This window comes from Stegodyphus dumicola, chromosome 4 (assembly GCF_044657685.1).
Source record: "Stegodyphus dumicola isolate Sdum_Otavi_A_Nest chromosome 4, ASM4465768v1".
Lineage (NCBI taxonomy): Eukaryota > Metazoa > Arthropoda > Arachnida > Araneae > Eresidae > Stegodyphus > Stegodyphus dumicola.
The window spans coordinates 42,193,819-42,214,229 of NC_140771.1; the positions used below are offsets into that span (position 1 = coordinate 42,193,819).

The following is a 20,411-nucleotide window of genomic DNA, read 5'->3' on the forward strand; positions in this document are numbered from 1 at the left end:
TTATCATTTTTATACGAGTAATTTTATAGTGGTAAGTCAGTGTTTCCTGAGACAGAAAGAAGCCTTGACAACAGTGCCCGACATAAAGTTGCCGACACTTACCAAACAAACCTTCACAAAGGTGCCTATTACAACAATTATACAAGCAGGATATTAATTTGCTAAATCTGATCAATACGGCGAATGGAAGTCGTTATACATACAGTGATGCTTCGGCATATTGGCACCTTTATAAAGATTATTTTTTCAAGTTAGCAATCGCTCTTTTCAAAGGTATCAGCTCTTTTACACCGGACAACACACTGAAAGTCTCTGCCTTGGCGAAAGCTGATTATGCAAGTGACAGCACTTTCATGACGGAGTACGCTGTGCAGGCATACTCCGAACATCAAGTTTAAACTAATGAGACATTTTGTTTGCCCAAGAAGTATTATGTGAATGCGGATACCTTAAGCATTATAAGTGAACACTAAGTATATTTTATCTTAAAATAAAAATTTTCATTACTCTTTTTTTTTTTTTTTTTTTTTTTGTTTGTTTGTTTGTTTACGGGGATGTGCATTTCGACTATCGTTAAGCCTAAATTTTTCGCTATATCAATTAGAGGTTAAGGTAAAATTTACGATAAAAATGTTATGAAATAAAAATACAATATGATGGCCTTCTTTTGATTTCCTCTTTTGAAACGCAAAATAACAACAGACTTTCAATCTCAAAGAAAAAATTTAGAATGCTCCATGCATTGCTTTTATTGCAGCGTTACTATTCTGAAATTATTAACTGAACGCCGGCCGATTCTGTGAATGGCAATCTCTGACAGCAGAAGAAACATTTTTAATTCTGTTCCATTCTTGCGTTTTGTTTCTTTCAAATGCATCGTTCAGAATGTCAACAAACAAACGTGCTAGGGAAAAAAAAAAAAAAGAGGAATTGTTATAACTTTTCCAAGAAATGTTTTGATGCAAGTAGACTTTTGTTTTGAAAACAACTACCAACCGGACATGTAAGTGACTAGTATTGTTTACAGATTACTGATCTCCCACTAAAAAGAGAACAGTTTTTAAATTCAAGGTAAAGCCCTGAAATTACAGCATTAGTTATTTCGTATGAATTAAATTACTCTGTTAAGAAAAAAATACGTCTAAGTAGTAAGTTTCGCACAATTTTACGACCATGAAGTTTCATAAAAATTTAAAGATTCTATCATGATTAAAAAAAATCTTTAAAAGAAATATCTAGTGTTTTGATGCTGCTGAATCTTCAAAAGTTCTTTAGCAATTACAAGTGAAATGCTAGTTAACTGAATCGCTCGATTGCAAACACAGCTCGGATAAGTAAAGATTTGGATAAGTTGACCAACAACGTAGAATTTATTCTAGATTGACTAGGGACAATTCAGGATAAAAGAATTTACCGCCTTCCGTGCTTTTAAAATAGAAAATACAGTTTTTTTAATGTTATTATTCTTTTTCGGATAAGACAGAATAAATTTCAATAAAGAAACCGCCAGTGTTTAGGATTGGCATTAGTGAAGTGGTATTATACACCACTGGGGTCGGTACGAGCTGTGAACGAGCATTGAAACTCGGTACGAACTTTTTCGGGGAGAGAAACTGTAAGATGTATTTGCTACGTTTTTTCTTGCGGATTCTTCTCATGTTTTAATAAAATCTGCATTTGTTGTACCACTCTTTTTTCTTACGCCTTTTTTATATTCGTTGTATTTTTGAAGGTTAATTTAAAACTACTGCTTAGTAAAATTCAGCTAGTTGTAATGTTTTTTGCCTATTAATTCATTCATAATAATAACGGTACTGTGATTAAACACGGTTTAGCAAGTAAATACATTATGATCGGGTTATACCTGCTTGTTGCAACTAGTTCTGACTGTTTACAATTATATTTGAATTTTTATGGCTGCATTAAACTTCAATATATATTTATGCATATTACGACATCTAGTTGCTGCATAAAAGAGCTATTAAAATATTTTGTTATGAAATAATTTTATTATAGCAGAGATAAATAAAAGTAAACGCATTTCCATACTTAATATAAAAGTCTCATTGTTTACTGATACTTAAAAATATATGTGATAATTTTCTTGTCAGGAGACTAATTTCTCAACTCAGAGATACTTTACCTTTTAACAGGACAAGACAAGTTTATGTGACTCCCATTAAAATGCGCTGCATTTTTTAAAATAATAATTTATTACTTAAAATTATGTTAGGAAAAAATGCATAAAACGCAGTAAGCACCATTTTATGTAAAAGTACAAAGAGAATATATAATTTCAGGTTGTGAAATAGACGGCCAGACAAAAATAAATAAATAAATAAATAAATAAATAAATAAAATATAAATAAATAAATAAAATGAAAAATCTGAAAAATTCACAGACAAATTTCCGGGAACATAGCGTAAATAGGACAAGGTACTTCAATTTGAGGTTCCGAGAAATAAAGATTATGCTAAGAATTAGTCGATTTACGAAAAACATATATATATATAATATATACGATGAAAGTGTTCAAATTTACAAATAACTGTAATAATTTAGACTACAAAACACGCAATTACGGGATTTTTATTATTCGGTTAAAGTAAGTGATTAATGTAGAACCAAAAACAGTACGTGTTCATTTATCTATCAAAGGTACATATCAATTTCACCTCCCTCTCTTTTTCTTTTGTTTACATCTGTCACGTTCTACGTTCTGAACAATATTTTCGTATAGTGTTTTACACTAGCTAGGTAAGCTAGACACTTAAAATGGGTATCTCAATAGAGATGCGACTTAGCGAGATCTCATCTAAAAGCACATTTTATGGTTTTTTTTTTTAGTCCAAAGGGATTTGAATTCCGAAGGACTATTAGTTTCGTTTTGGCATTTTGCGTCGGACGGATAAATGTCGGTCCACTTTTCAAACTGTTGCCACAAAATGTTAGAGTCCTGCATTATATTTGAAGAAATTAAATAATGAAAAATCTGCATAAATGTATGTATATTTCTCGTATTGTGATAAAACAACGGTACATAGAGTCATCGAATTTTGAATAACGTAATCCTCCAACGAATATGAGCATGTGGAAGACCAAATTTTAAATTTTAAATTTGTTTTATGATCGATTTCCTATTTTTTAAAACTTTGACGAATTTTTGATTAACAAACTCAAGGATTTCAAAGCGAGCAGTGGCAACGTTGTGCAGAAAAAACATTTTTATCTCCAGCGCGTGAGTCTCTGTATCGGAAATTCTAAAGATATGCTCGTTTTAAAACTATTTTGCGATATTGCTGTTGCACTGGATCTTATGGTTTAAGTGCGAGGAACATGATATTTAATAAAGAAAGGTAACACACAAAATGTTAAAAAACGCCCCTTTGAACGTAATTTAAAATCTGAAACATTTCAGATTTTTTTTTTTTTTTTTCCTGTTCGAAGGAAATTCAACATGTTTAAAACATTTCATCACTGGACAGCAATCCTTTTTATCCGCTATCTTTTCTATTTAGTAGCATAAAAACTTCTTATTCTATGAAAAGATAAATTTTTAATTCGTGATCTTTTCAAAAAAAAAAGGGGGGGGACTACAATAGTTAGAGATAAGACTCGCTTTTAAAATTTTGCTGAAAATAATAGTGCCTTTTGACTGAAAACAAAACTGTAAAACTTAAATACCCGAAAAATAATATATTATTCGATATGTTCTGTAAACAATTTCAGGCTGAATATCTTTCTTCTTGGTATTGCAGTCATTAATATCTAATACCTACACAGAGAAAATTAATTAAAAACATAATTAATAAAACTGCAGTTTAACAGTTTCAGATTACAATCTAAGATTTTAGCATTAAAGTTTTAAAAAAATTTTAAGAAACTATTTAAAAGATTAAAATGTTAAAAAAGTACAAAATTTAAATTAAAAAAAAAAAAAAAAAAAAAAAAAAAAAAAAACTGCAGTCAAATTTTTGGCTTTCAGATTTCAGGTTAACGCCTTATAATTTTAAGCCAAGTCGTTAAGATTTCTGTTTAAGTATCACTCCCCCACTCCTCAATAGGAATTAATAATGTAAAAAGCCATAAAATCTTATTTATATTTAAAAATGTGCTGTTCAAAATAGCAAAGTCAAATGAAGCAGAGGGGAGGAAAAAGATAAGCATGACATTATTTTACGCTAAATTAACGCCACGTGGAAAGTCGTTCACTCTTTCATAATCAAAATACTTTGTTGTTCAATGTATAGTTGTGCATTTATTTCCTTGAATCGCTTGTACACAAAGTTTGCAACAAATATTTTTTTTAATTGGCAATATTTTCTATTTGTGAAATCCCCGACCTGAAAGCAATAAATGCCTTGAACAGGTTTCATAAATGATGAAGCAAAAATTCAGTCGGGTCTAGAACTTTTACTAAAAAATAGAATACATTCTATTTTATGCTGCAGTTTCAGATGATCTACGTTTGGCAACTCACTAATTTTTATAACAATTCTGATTTAATTTAGATAAAAACTAAATTTTAAGAAATATGTTCAATAATTTAAATAAAGGTACATTGTGTGATCTCTGACTGAATAATAACTCTAATGATAGTAACGACTAGTTCTGCATGCAGTCCTAACTTCAGCAGCAACTGCATCATCGCAGAGAAAAATGCCGCGGTAGTGTTAAAAACAACGTACTTCAGAGAAACACAAGCGTTCCTTGGTTTGTACGGGCTTTTTCCAGTACTCACAAACAGCTGCATACTAATCATCTTAATAATGTTATTCATAGCAATGTACTTTCTTCCTTCAAACGTGAAGAGTATTACAAATGTTAAGAGATCTGATCAATGAAAAAATTATAGCGCTGGTTGTAAACGTTCTAACATGATATATCATATGGAATAGTATGAATGTTCTTGAAGTGAATGTATTGGAGTTTCTATAGTATGGTAATGCTGCCTTAGCAGCTGCTAAATTGTATCAATTTTATTACCATTTTTGAGGTTTTATACCTACGAGCAGTAAAGAACAGCATACCTCGTATTTTATCACACGTCAAGCTCTATGGGTCTATTTTCATCATAAATAAACCTACAGCCTCTAATCGCTAGGTATTTGGGAAAGCACAACGAACTGTGTTAAGATTTTCAGTATTCTGAAACGAAACAAAGAGGTAAGAACTGAATTTTCTAAATAAAAGTCATTTCGACTGTAATTTATATTGCATATATTTACTTTCTTTCAAAATACTTAAAAGCATAACAGTCTTTTAATACCATCATTTTGGTAGAAATTACGATGACCATTTTCTGTTTGCGTCTGTATAGATATCCTATAAACCCTGTAACATAAATTGATCGCGGACAATTACACTTCTCGTTTAAGTGCAATTAAAAAAAAAGGGGGGGGGAAAGAAAAGAAAAGAAAGAAAGAAAAACGTACAGCAGGTTTCTGTGGAAAGCAGCATAGTTTATAAATCGCAAAACTATAGATTTCTAGTATAAAAGTGATCAAAGAATTTGATACAAAGAATTAAACGCAAATGCTGCTCATATCATTTTAGAACGATTTTCAAATTGCTGCCTCATCAATAATAATGACGAATAAAACAAAATAAAGTTTAAAAAAAAAAAAAAAAAAAAAAACTTCCAAATTGAAATTAACAGACTACTTTCAAGAAGAGAATTACCATTAAAAATATTTAAAAATTTAAAAATCATGCAAAAATACTTTGCTTCCCTTCATCAGCTCTAATACTACCAGCTTTAATTAATTCTTTATTGCTTAAAAATTACAATTAATTTACTAAATATAAAACACAGTTCAAAGAGAATTTCACTTTTTGAATCTCTAGCTTTTATTTCTGCATTTCGTTTTTGAATGTGAAAATGATGCGAACAGCAAAATATTGAAATATTAAATAAGTGCATTACCATTTTTTTAAATAAAAAAATATACATATGTAGAAGTTTGCAATTTTTCAAGTTAAACAATGTCATCATAGCCATTTGATTTTATTTAGGATGGAGAAAATGTGGGTATAAGAAGTACAATTAGAAAATTTACAACTGATCCGTGCTTTAGAAAACCTATTTTATTTATGGCACCCATGAGGTAAAATGACAAATGTTACCAAATGTTATATAAAAAGACGGAATAAAATCTTTTTTAAAAACTTAAATTCATTTTCTTCAATGCTAAATAAGTTGGAAGCAAGGAAAAAAAATCAGCTGCTAAAGCAAGCTATATGATAACAATAATCAAAATTAAAAAAGTGAAATGTTGCATTTGCCAAACAATATTAAAATATTTCTAGCATTCGAAGCTGATAAGAAACCAGGAAGTTTTTTGATAGGGATCTGTTACATTATTCTCTCCTCTTCTCCTCCGCTCGTTAAAACGCTGAACGTTGCGCACAGCTCAGACAAGCGAACATAATACCAATGACTACAATGTCATGGTATACGCGTGGAACGAATTACAACTGTTATTCCATATCGCTGGAACGAATCATTACAATGTCAGAAAAGTCAAGAACTGGATAAACTACAAGAAGATATATTAACAAAACACATCCCTTTAAGCGCAATTAAAGAAAGTAACGACCGAGGTTTCCTCGGTTGCCCGTGCAATTTTTTCCCTTGCCCCTTAACTCTACATCATAATACATTTTTTAAAATTTATATATGTATATATAAAAGAAAGTAACGACTGATTAGGATTTTCTTGGTAGCTCGTGCATCCTATTCTATCAAATAACTATATACAAGAGTAATTTTTTTTTAAATTTTGATTTTTAAGTAAAATGATCGATTTCAGTTTAAGCGTATTATTTATATTTGACAAGCAATTTCATTTTTGTGCTTGTTTCACTCTATCTTTCCTGATTTTTCCTTTACATGTTTTTTTCCCGTACTAGAATTCTATCATCTACATGAAGATAAAACTAAGGTTATAGTACTATAAAGTTTGCTTTTGTATGACGTCACTGACTCATCCTAATCTGCTCAAAAGCAATTTCTTCCCTTCCCCCTTTATGTCTTCGTTTCCTGCATGTAAGTAACGTCAGCAATGGGAACAGTCCAACCTTATTTGTCTACTGACCTTGGGCAAAACTAAAAAGAATTCACTGTATAAACATAATTAACATCATTAACTCCACATGCATAACCGAATGTAACACTGAATAGCAGCGTTAAATGTCTCTTTCAAGCACCTTACTATGTATAATTTTGATATGCTAATATTTTTTGTAATTGTGAAACCCTAACTACACAGCTATATTTGCATGCTAACGAGATGTCACGGTATACAGAAGAGGGGTGAGTGAAATTACGCGGAAAAGGTATTTAACGACCTTTCAGTTAATTTTTACGAGTTCCGTTAGTCTGTATTACCTTCCCCACCCTTTACCTCTTAGTAGCTGAAACATTTCAATATCTACAACAAGCGGATTGCAAAGAAATTTCTTATGTTACTTCGTACACCTTGACTACTTTAAATCCTTAAATATATCTAGGATTTAACAAATGCTCTTAAATTTATTACTGAAAACAGGTAGGCTTACATGAACTTTTGCAACCCGCATCATTTTCATATAATGTCACATGTGAAAATACTGGGTAGGTTGTTTGATTATGGTAAAGCACACGAGAGCTCACACCCTAAAGAGGGATACCTTCGTGGTGGACTTTATAAAGGAAGCTGGCTCGTATTCATGTTGCATGGGGAAAATCTCGAAAACCAACCACGCAGCCAACCCGTTTGCCAAACCTCGAAGATCGAACTACCAACATTCAGCGGGTTTAACCATCGGCTATGTACTCGGCGGCGTTAACTGCTCGGCCATTGCCAAAAATACTATACACGACAAAATGCAATACGACAATATTTAAATCAAGAATAGATTTCTAGATCCCGGTATTAAACGACACAGATACTTTTCTATTTTCGCTGCAGGCAAATAATTAAAATACTTTGAACTGAAAGAATGCAGATGCTATACAGTGTTGCAGCTGGAATGTTGTAAGCATTCCACTAACAACTGAATTTGTCGAATCACTCAAAACCTAACGCCGAGTGCGTTGCCCCACTGCTATCCAGACAGAAGAACAGTATATCAAAAATAAATAAAAAAACAGATCGTGAAATACCAATAAACTTCTGGTTGTCAAAAGCAGCGCCGAATTCGTGACGAAACGTTAACAGGTGGCGTTGGAAAATAGCATCCCAGCTGCATGCGCTCTTTCCATTTTTTCAATTTTGCGTTTACGTACCACTGCCACGAACGATTCGAGATCCAGTGGCCAGTCGGTGGTGTGTTTTTTGATCGGCCGGTCTTCCTGCGTGGGAAATTAATGGATCTCGGTAACAAGTTAGGACCTTGGACCTGCGTCTGGCCAAGTGGGATTTTTATGTGATTTTGTTAATTGCATATTTAAATAAGCCGCTGACCGAAATGCGATTCAAAGGCACAGCTACAGTTAGTTAACGGTTTTTAGCTTTTCCGCGTCGGCAGAAGCGTTGTAGCTGGATGGTGTTTCTTCGCTTCCGCTTGAAATATTCTTATTCATTTTTAAGATGTGGATCGGCGCATCCAGCTGTGCATAGCCCAGATAGCGATGGATGCTGAGAACACGAAGAATTGAGAATTTACTGCCAGTTTACAAGTATGAAGAATTTTAAACTTTTGAAGGTCCTTGCAAGTTTTCTATGCTACATATAGTTAGTCTGATAAGCCCGAACAGAAGATGTTCTTCATCATCCAAAAAACAGCGTATATAATTAGAAAAATATTGCTTAAATACAATAATATTGTTTTAGATTTTAAAAGCAATTAAATGCAGTTCTTCGGGAAAAGCAATAAATTTAGGCTTCTGCGCAGGCGCAATCCACTGGCAGGAGCAGAAATTTAGTGAACGACTGCATTTAATACATTTAAATACTTTTTTTTTAATATTTCCGAATTTGAAAAATTGATGTGGAATACTTAAATTGTGTCGTTTCTAATTCTGCTGTTAGGAAGGGAAACGGCAGTTTGCAAAAGTAATCTTAAAAGGAGGGTTAAAAAGATTGGGATGTACGTTAATGGCTTAAATACTGTCGGCATTCATCAGCTATGCATATACTAATAGTAACTATTAGGAGATTCTCAATCATTATGTTATTAAAATTGCAACAAATCTACAGTTTTGATTTTTGCATTTTCTGACAGCTGAACTTTCGGTTAATATTCTTTTGTACTAAGTATTTGAATTTAAGATGATTTAATGCCGGCATTTATTAGATGAATCTTGAAAATGAAGATTCCACAGCAGTAGGAATTAAACAAGCTGGATAGCGAATTTTGCACAGCAACAAATTAAAATCTTACATCTCTTACTACGAACAATTTTCGCCTGGTTAATTAGTTTACAGAAAATAGTACAGGTGCTTATTTTAATTCAAAAGTCATGCACTGCATGAAATAAGACAAAAATAACCCACACCGAAAAAAGATGTCCTCTAACATAAGATGGCCTTACATATTTAGAAAACAAAAATTTTCTAATCATTTTAGATGTAAGAGCATCTCTGTGTAAGAATATTTAAGATGGCCATTACTGTGCAACAGCATATAAGAAGGCCTAGGTTTGGTTTGGTTTATTTGATTACGGCAAAGCACGCTTCGGCCGTCTGCCTAAGAAGAAGGATATTTACGTAGAATAGGTTATAAAAGAAATCGGCTTTGAATCGCGAACCCAGTAAGACGGCGAAATTCACTGCATTCAGTGTGCTAAAAATATTTTATAAGATTGTTGAATTGTCTGAAAATAATAATTTTGGTGAAACTAATTCGCTTTATTCTAATATTTAATAAATAAGAGATATATAATCTATTTTTTAAAATGTCAGACTACGCAAGACGAATTTGGATTTCGTAATATGATTTTAAGGATAAAATACAGTCTTATTATTTTCGAAGAATGTGAAACATGCACCTGTAAACTGAGATTATTTTATCATTATTTATTTTTATTTATTTTATTTTATTTTTATAATTTTATTTAGACCAAATAGTATTCTGTAAATGAGATTAATACTTTTAGACCCATTAATTCTTATGTTCAATTAATTAAACTTTTTGGTTTCTCAAAAATTTTTACGGAGATATCAAATGTGATAAACAAACATTCATTGTTATTTTTTGGAAAATAATTAGTTTATAAATCTAACATGTTAGCGACAAGCTGAAATAACATATATGTTGATAAATAGCTATATTTCTAAAGAATAAATTAAGCATATTTTACGTTATCTACGGATAAAATCCATTAATTAAAAATGTCTTTAATAAATTTTTTATACATTATACAATTATAATTTCATACACATTCATGCATTGTGTTGTGACTTGTCTTCCTTGTCTGACAGTACTATCAGAACAACCCCACGAAATACATCGTGGCAAGTAAAAGCCATATATTCAGAGTGCCCCCATGCTGCAAAGACATTATACATATACAAACATCCATGCTTTCTCCGGGATTCGAACTAGGACCCTTCGGTACCGCATTAGGCTACCCTAACCACTATATCGTCTGGGCAGCTTCGTGCATTGCTAAGAATATGAATGATAAATATGTGATTATATGTGTGTTAGTTAAAAGCAGGGATAAGATAGATATTGGCTCAGAATTTCAAATCAAAGTACTTAAATGCTCGCAGAATATAATAGATACTTCAAGTTACCCTTGAGTATAATGTGACACTCATAATAATGGGATTTCGATATAATACGCAAACAGATTGTAGCAGTTTTCGTATAATGTGATACCTACACAACGCGATTTCGATATATAGTTATGGGAAGTAAAAAGGGAATATTTATGACTTAATTACTCGGTAGAATATCTGTAAATGAGGAAAACTTTAGTAATGAAAGCTATGAAAATATTTAAGAATTTTAGAATAATGAAGATATTCCAGCAATTTCTAATAATAAATATCGCTATTTCAGAAAAATAAGTGTTGACGATAAAAATTTACTTTTATGTATACAATGAAAGAAATGTTAGGATTTTTTTGAATTTTACTCTTTTTTTTTTTTTTTTAGTTTACGTATTTTGTGTAGTAAAATTCTGCGAATTAAACAAAACTTCCCCCCCCCGCCATGTAGTGATCTTGTAATTTTTAAGAAACGTTTTTGAAACGCAAACATATTTTTTCTCCGTAATTCCAATCTCCCATAGTGCCATTATTATTATTATTATTATTATTATTTTGGCATTACAAGAAAATTACCTCAGTATATTCAATGAAATAATCCTCAACTGATTTTCCACAAACTGTGTGAAGCTGAAAATAGTATTTGGGAAACAATTTTGGATAATGATTAAGAACACATTATTTGCAATTACATATTTGGAATACAGACAGATGACTAGCTCGATCTTCGGAATTCTTTTACACGATTCTTTAGCAGTTAGGCCAGTCTTACGCATATTAAATACATCAAAATACATGTTACAGAATTTTAGAAAAATGTTTCGCAAACTGAAATATGATATTTTCAACCAAAATAACTTAATGACTGACAAAAAATGAACTTAAAAATATAACATTTTTTATTTATGTGGGCACTTCTTTTGTGTGCATTTAAATTAAATACTCAAAACAGGGGAAGGCGTTAAAGAGTTCGGAATAATTAAGAATTCAGACGAAAATTATCAACGTGTGATTAGAGGCGAAGTCTTCATTAGAATATAACGGAAATAAATCTCCATTTTTAGGGTATAAATATACATAAAATACTAATTTAATTGAAAAAATATCTCAATTGAAGATTTTACGAAGAAATGAACTGAAAATTCATTACAAATAATTTATCAAAATGTATTATTGAAATTTGGAGATTTTGATAAATTATTTGTAATCAAAGATAAAAATAATTAGTTACGTAAAAGTACGCGATGGTTGTCTGTTGGATGCCTTCTGATGCAATAAGAATGAATTTCTACTAATGTTCAGTTGCTCCATTTCGACTATTTTAAAGTGTTATCTTGCAAGGAAAAGAGTAATTTCCAATAGTCTATAATGCACTTGTTAAGTTTTTAACATGCAAGCAAATAGCATACTTAAAACAAATTAATTCATGTATTACAAAAGAGCATATATAGGACAAAATGTACATGCTGTAAAACACAGTAAAATACGAAAGAAAAACATACACATGCTGTAAAACACAGTACAATACGAAAGAAAAAAATATGAAATCCAGACTTCTAAACAATGCACTTTACAACTAAATTATATGAATACAAGAAACTGTGAGTTCAGTTATTTGTAAAATATATTTAAACTGATGCAAACAGAAATATTTTTTTTTTTTTTTTACTTTACTGATTTTATTAATGTAAGAAATTTTACGGCAAGCTGCTTTTCCAACGAAAACTGTCATAGAAATCTTGTTTCCTGGTATCTTCATTAAAAGTATTTTGATAATTTACTGTTGCCAGCTTTGCAAAAGAAAAATGTTATACAGTACAGTTGCCAGCTTTGTAAACGAAAAGTGTTTTAACAATTTACAGCTGCCAACTTTTCAAATGAAAACCGTCATGGCATTTTAAAATTGTCAATTTCGACAATAAAAGTTCTTTAGCAGTTCATAATTTAACACGATAAAATTATATATCCCTATATTTAGCAATCCTAGCTAGAAATATATTTCACTTACTTCATCACTGTAGACTAATTTTTGTAGATAATTAAGGAAATTTTTTTTAAATCAACAAATTATGTAAAATTTGATTAACTGCTGATTATATTTTTAAAGCATTAGTTTTCAAGTGAATACTATTGCCCTGCGGCTCCGTAAAACGCGTACGTTTGTATTATCTTCTTGCAACACAACAATCATTTATCCTAAAGAGATAATTAAATAATAATCTTAGACTTACCTGAATATTAACATGTGGCATCAACAAGTAACCATGGAGACATATGTCTCCTCATGGATCCGCTGGCACGCATCGAACCTTTAAAGTCGATTCACTCTTACAATCCAACTCACACGACAAAAATTTGAAAAAGTATCTGCAAAAATCCGCAAACACTCGCTCACTGAAATATATCTAAACAAGACACCACAAATAATAAAATAAAATTTAACAAACAGGGAAAATCCATCCGGCGCACAGGATGTCATATCATCCAGAACTGAAATTTAAAGTTAAACGTTCGGAGGAGTAAAAAACAAAATTCTTGAACTTCTCTGTGTCAAGTTTTTCCTAAGTTGAAAAGCGCACGAGCTTCCGTCCGAAACCGACGAGTCTCGCAGCTTGAAATGACTCGCAAACTCTCTTTCGCTGCCCATAGAAATCGCTCAGCGCCGCCGGAGTGCAATGATTTTATTCGTCTGCTTCGTCACGTGACGCGTACTGCTCGCCAATGAGAGTAGCAGATTGAGATTGGCGCTGGGTGTTCTGTTTTCCTTCGTTTGCTGTCTAGTTAGCGGGAAGAGAGAGCGTCGAAGAGATGCGAGGAGTAGCGATGATTTGAATGATCTCCCAGGTAAGTTTGGAAGCAAAACGATCACGCTAATGTCTGTTGGCTTCCTGAAGAGATTTTTCTCTTTCTTGACATTGAGATAAAAATTGGCGAAATGAAATAAAATTACACTGGAACATTATTTTGGACTTTAAATATCCGGATCACTTCGTCAAAATTTTAGATCTCATTTTTAAATAAATTTAAGGTTGCTGTTAATTTCCGCGTTGCAGCTCTTCTGGTGGAGAATTAATATTAAAGAATAACAGATACTTTAAGCAAAATTAATTAAAACGAATTTATATATATGCAATATTTGAAAAATATGAAACCTATAAAACATTCATGAAAAAGCAGTTACGAATATGTAAGTCTATTGTTCTTTCTGTACAGCGGGAATAACTCTTCTTTTCTGAAAACCGATAAAACAAAAGTGGTGAATTTATGTCAATTATCTTCACTCCAAGAAATTGTTATCTTGCAGTATAAAGCGCAAATGTAGTCAGATACCTTCTATTAGCACTTTCCAGGTGTAAGACTTTTTTTTTTTTTTTTTTTTTTTTTTTTTGGATAAACCTCACTTTTCTTTTAATCCTCTAAGATAACCCCTGTTTAAAGTAAAACGTAAAAAGAAAAAAAAAAAAAAAAAAAAAAAGAAAAAAAAAAAAAAAAAAAACTTTTTTGAAATGCGATAAAAGGAAAACAAAATGTCTTTCCTTGCAACACATATAGATATTCAGCTTACAGTGCAATTATCGTGATTTTTCGGACATTTGAATAGGCTGTTAATTCAGGTGGCTCAGTTAATTTCAGATATTAGGAGATTTACTGCACATTACTTCCTTGGGTATCCGAACTGAGAGGACTGAGTTAAATTTGAATAATTAATCTATTCTGATAACTGAATTTCATATGCGGAGAAAGGAAAAAAAATATTTTTAAGCAAACTGTCTGATTATTTGAGCAAAACAGAAATTTATTTTCATACGTTAAGTATTACTGCCAGTACCAAATTGCGTGATTTTGCAAAACCGGAGGTGTGCATCTATAACTATAAAGCATTTATATATGTATTCGCAATTACTGGTTTACCTATATATTAACCCACTTGGAGTTTGATCTTAAAAAAAAAATGATAAATGCACGTAAAAAAAAGAAATGAAAAACTATTACTGTGCTTCTTCATTGTTCCTACTACGTGATCCTTACAGAGTTTCTCTAAACAGTGGCATATGAGCGCGCTCATAGTTATTCCCTTATTTGCTCAGCTAAAAATGGGCCTAAAACTTATTACAAAACTTCCAAGCTTTTCTTTCTGGTGCGCACGAAATAGAATGTTTAATTTTCAAGACTTTATCTCTCATCTTAAAATAAACTTTCCTCCTTTTATTTTTTAACATAATAAAATTTTTATTTTGCCTGCGCAATATCGAATATCTATTTGCCTCAACCACTAATTTCAGAATGCCTACTTTTTAAATTGTGCAGCCCTCTCTTCAACAACAGCAGCAAAAAAAAAAAAAAAAAAAAGTTTATCGAGGAGCGTAGTTAACTTTCTGTCAAGCGTAATTTGCAGCTCTGTTCCCAATACCCGTCATATCATGGTGTTCAAAATGGTCGGGATGTTTCAACTATGCATTAATATTTTTAAATTCCGAGTGTTTATACATCTGAGAAAGCTGTTCCTTTTGAATCTAAAGGTTTAAAAATGAAGATGGCAGGTTTCAGTCTTTTTCATCGTATCTAGTTTAATTCGTGATAGAGCATTCGTTACAAAGTTCTGTTTCCCGAGAATCTTGCAATTTAAGAGCCCATTTTATTAGTCTGAGTGATAAATTCTTCCCAGAATACAAACGAACAGTTGGCCGCATGGTCCGTACACACCGTAATCGGCGTTTTTCCAAAATAAATTCGAAATTTCAGAGCCGCCAACAGGACTTTTAAAGTTTTTCTCTCGATGGTGGTATAATTTCTTTGAGTTGGACTTCGTGTTTTGCTAAAATATGTAACTGGCTGTCCATCTTGCATAAGAACGGCTCCTACTGTGAAAACCGATGCATTTGCGGAGATTTCTAATTTAGCATCCGCTTCAGGAAATTTTAAGACAGAAGCATAGAATCATGCCGTTTTAAGTCTTTCAAACGTCGTGTTTGCTTCTGCAAGCCAAGTGAATCTGGTTCTTTTTTCCCTTTTTAAATTGACAATATTTTGCTCACATAGCAGAACTATTTAAAAAGGTTCTGCTATGTGAGCAAAATATTTTATAAAAGTCCTATAATAGAAGCACAAACACAAAAAACGAGGACAATTTCTTTTTATCGCTACAATTTTAGAATCTTCCATTTCAGTTACCCTCTGAGATATCTGACAGCCCGGGTGTTGAAGTTTTTTTTTTTTAATGCGAATTTACATTTTGATGCATTCGTCTATTAAGCCTGCTTATTTTAGAAGCAAGAAGACTTCGTGCAAATCTCGAATGTGTTCATCAATTTTATCACTACTGGCAATTATGTAATCTACGTAAACAAAAGTATTTTTCAAGGACAGGTTTTAGTATTATATCGATAGCTCGCTGAAACGATCCGTTTGCTTCGCACAGGCCAAACGGAATTCTGAAAAAGGCATTAACTCCTGATTTGTTAATAAATATGGTTTTGGGCCCGTCCTCTAATTTCACTCATATCTGAAAATATTTCGAGGTGAGGTCTAGCGTCGTCATGTATTCTTGGATTTAATTTTCCTAATTATTTTCTCAATTATTTCCTGTACGGTAAACTGGATATTTTGCTGTGCTATTTAGTTTTCTTTAGTCAATAGCAAAACAATATGGTTTAAAAATCAGTGTCTGGAAGATTATTTTTCTTTTGGCATATTACTATAAGCCGTAAGGGCTATAGTACTATAAGTATATAACCGTAAGGGCTACTTATGGAGGTTATAGTTTTACTTTTCACCGTTTATGCAATATGCTTTTCTGTAATTTCTTCCCTGAACTTATCACAGTGTGAAGCTTTTCCTCGGCACGAGGGATGATCTGCCATTTGTATTGTATGATTTACCACCTCAGTGAACCCTGGGATATCATCAAATAAGTCTGAAAAATTTCTTGCCAAACTGCCTTAACTTCACTCTCTTGTCCATGCTCAAATTCATCATGTCCAAAGCTGGTGAGTGAATTTTTCCCTCCACTAGTTTGTTCATGCCCAGTTGCGCCGTAACTTGCGCTTCGCCGTTTAGTTTGCGTTAAGGGGCCAACTCCTGTAGAATTTTGATAGCTTCGGCTATATCTTCTTTAGTTAAGTTTTAGTATTCTTGAGTAGAGGCTTTTTTGTATGTCCTGAGAGATGACCTTCTGTTCACTTAGACAATAAAGGGTAATTAATCCTTCCTGAGTATCTGTTTTTTATCTACTGAACTAAAGCGATTATTCGCTCACCAGTTCTCAAGGTTCCACACATTTAGCTGTTAATTATAGGTTGGAACATTACATATTGAATGAGACTAAGAGGTCGAGTTTTTGTTTTGTATCCATATTTAATTCGTCTTCAAAGTCGTAGTTATTTGCACTTATGAGTATGGCTAAAACTTAAAATGCTGCTGGTTTTTAAGAAATTCACATCGTATTTTCATTTTCTCTCAACATAAGTATATCGTTTTATGGATTTAAAATTTCAGACGAGAAATCGTTAATTCCCGAGTAAAGAAAGAAATTAACTAAGCATCACAGCAACGGAAGATGCTCTATTGCCATTTTATTTAATGTGGCTGATTCAATTTAAAGATAGAATTTTGTACACCGTTAATATTTTCGTGTTGAATAAAAGTAATTAAGACTGTCAGAAAATTAAAGAAATAAAATTATATTAAGATTGTCGGAAATGATAATTTCATTTAGAAATTTTATTTGAAGAACCACTAAAAATAAATGGAAGATAAATCTCGTCGTGGAAGATATTAAGTACTAGCATGGCGAAAAGACATGACATCTCTTTTTCTGAGTTGTTCTGTGGTTTACGTGAAGCAATAAAATTAAGTGTTTAAAATATGGGGGAAAAAATGTGAAATTCGTCAGGGGAAATCTAAGGTAATGAGTTTTGTATCTAAAATGACTGCTAAAACAGAGCTTATTTTAAAAAGCTCAAGTCTTCTAATTGCACTAATAAGGTAGTTAATATAAAATAACATATTTTAAAGTTTCATTTCGATGTTTTTAAAGTAAATTGATGTAACGGATTTCATTTGTTTATATAAAGAAGAATGAATGTATGTTTGTGTGTTTGTTTGTTCGCGATACACTCAGTCACTACTATAGCAGTCGTCACTTAACTTTTTACAATTCTTTTCTGGGTGCTGAGAAAGGTCGACGTCCACTTTTTTTCAAAAAAAATTCAATCGTTCTCTTGCTACAGGCAGTCTATGGAACTCACCAATAGAATTGCAGCATTGCAAAATACTCAATTAATCGGTAGCGGAGGCGGCCGAAGGCCGTCTGAGCGCACATGCACTAGCATTCACATATTTAAACTATATTTCATCTGTATTTTCTCTCCTCGAGTGAATACACGCTTCTTCAAGTTGCACTTTTGCCAATATTTTAGAAATTTAAAAATCTTTTGTTATTTAATTTTTATTTGTGAAATTTTTTCCTATCACTATCAATCTAATATATATGCGTGCACAAATACAGAAAGGAAAGGGCATATAATGGCAGCAAAATTTTGAAGTAATGTAGGCTCACTCGGAAACGAACAATTCAAGATTCTTATGTCAAACGTTATGGAGAAAATAGAATTAAAAGCCCGCATTTTCATTGATTTCTAATTTTGCTTTGAAACAACATTATACAAAGCTGAATTTGTAGCGTCTGTTTCAACTAATTTCGATTACGATCGATTAAATGTGACCACAGAACATCGATTATTTTTTTTCGAATAATTTTACTGATTTCTGATCAATTATGATAATTTACCTCATTTAACCGACTAAAATTGAATATAGGTGAAATATTGGATGGATTTTGAGCTTTTACGAGCATTTGATTAGAAAGACGAAAATCGTTTAAAACTGCACGTCATTGTTGCTGATATAATAAGAGAGTATTAGTTTATGTTTCGGTACTATTCCGTTTAGAGCGGCGTCAGTTAAAAATGAGAAGAAAACAATGCTACAACAACACGCCAAATATCGAGGCTTGAGATTTCCAGTTTTCATCTGAAATATCATCTCACGTTATGTTTTTTGCCCTATTTCGCCATTTTTTGTTAGTACAATCTACTACACAATTTGGAAATTATCTAATGACGAAGAGGCTGTATAAGATTCCTTCAGGACAAAGGAATAAAACAAGGCAACTGACTTTGCTCTCAAAATCATTCCATGAAGTTAACTTTTGACACAAACAAAGCTCCTATATGGTGTGAGTCCCGTACGTTCTTGCTGCGAAAAAAAAGGATTCAGAACCAAAATATAGTTTGGAGGCTCGCGTCCTTCTTTCCTCAATGTCGTTCGTTTTATCTAACAGTGCTGTCAGAAATTGACGTCGATTGAATTTTGCCAACTTCAGTTAGAAATTAGAAACTACTGCCAGTAGTTTGGAATAACTACTTGACGGAGGTGTGTGCAAGTAGTTTGATGTCTCGTAAAAGAAATAAAATCGGTGGAACGAACAAAATCATAGAAATAGTCGAAAATCTTTTCACAAAAAGGAAAAAGAAATGTTGGATGTGTTCTTCCGGAACAATGGGTATTCAGGGGTTTATGCGGGGAAAGCAAAGGATTTTTTCTGGGCGCCTTTCCCGATTTTTGTGCTACAACATTGATGACTGTCATTCAGGAAAACAGTGCATATAGCAGCATTATATTTTCAGACTGCTGGGAAGGATATAAGAAACAGGAATTAAGAAATACTGGGTATGAACATTTCACTGTGAATGATAATTTTGTAGACCCCGAAACAGGATGCCATACCGGAACGATTGTGGGGCAGTGCTAAATGAAGAAACAAAGGTCAGCGAGGCACTGCTCGCCACCATTTACAGTTATACTTAATGGAATTTATTTGGCGTCGGTTACATTCAAAAACTGGAATTTTTTCTATAATAGTAAATGATATTTGTAATTTTATGCCATCTGCAAATTGATTGAATTTCCTTTTGTTTTGTTATTTTTTATTCATGTGTAGAACATTTTTATGCCTCCTGTTAAGATTAAATTTCGTTTTGTTTTGTTATTTTTTATTTATGTGCATAATATTCTAGATTAAAAACTTTAAAAAAAAATTTCCTTCCTTAAAGAATTATGAAATTAAAAAAATTACTTTTTATAGAAGTAATTTTTTTTTAGTCTTTTGAGCTCTATTATTATTTCATAATTTTAAACTTAGCAACAATTTGGTGGCAAAAGAAAAAGTGGCGCATTTTTAACTGACGCCGCTCTAACAAAATAGTACCTATTCTTCTATCGAAATTTTTATGTGGGTTCCATATGGCATTAGACTGAAAAATGTATCACTATGAATTGTATTTTTTGCTTAAAATAATGGTGTATTTGATGTTTGCTGACTCAAATGGCAATTCCATACGTGATATGGATATACATACCATATGATTCTATGATTACGTAGTCAGTTGTGGTACATGTTTTGAATACTACTTTGTTTCTTTTGCATTTTTTATGCATTACTATGACGCATCATATTCCTTATGATGCGTAATATGCGATTATACGAATTTTCAAATGATGTCATGAGTAAAACAATCGAAATATTTTCGTAGTCTTTTCTTGCTATGTATAGGCGTCTTTTTTGTCGTTATTTGTCAAAAACTACAGTTTCGTACAATATTTCCTAACATTGGGCGTCCGCCGAAAACATCGCTGAAGAAAACGTCGCG

At 32.1% G+C, this 20,411-nt stretch overlaps 1 protein-coding gene across 1 annotated transcript in view; it reads right to left on the minus strand.

The window, feature by feature from the left end:
* Positions 1 to 13,353, minus strand: part of LOC118183103 (fibroblast growth factor 8-like) — a 188,211-nt gene extending 174,858 nt beyond the window's left edge. Inside the window, exon 1 of the mRNA XM_035352533.2 lies at positions 12,933 to 13,353. Within this exon, the coding sequence (XP_035208424.1) occupies positions 12,933 to 12,946 (14 nt within the window). The 5' untranslated portion in view covers positions 12,947 to 13,353. The remainder of the gene's footprint in view (positions 1 to 12,932) is intronic.
* Between the last annotated feature and the right edge of the window lie 7,058 nt (positions 13,354 to 20,411).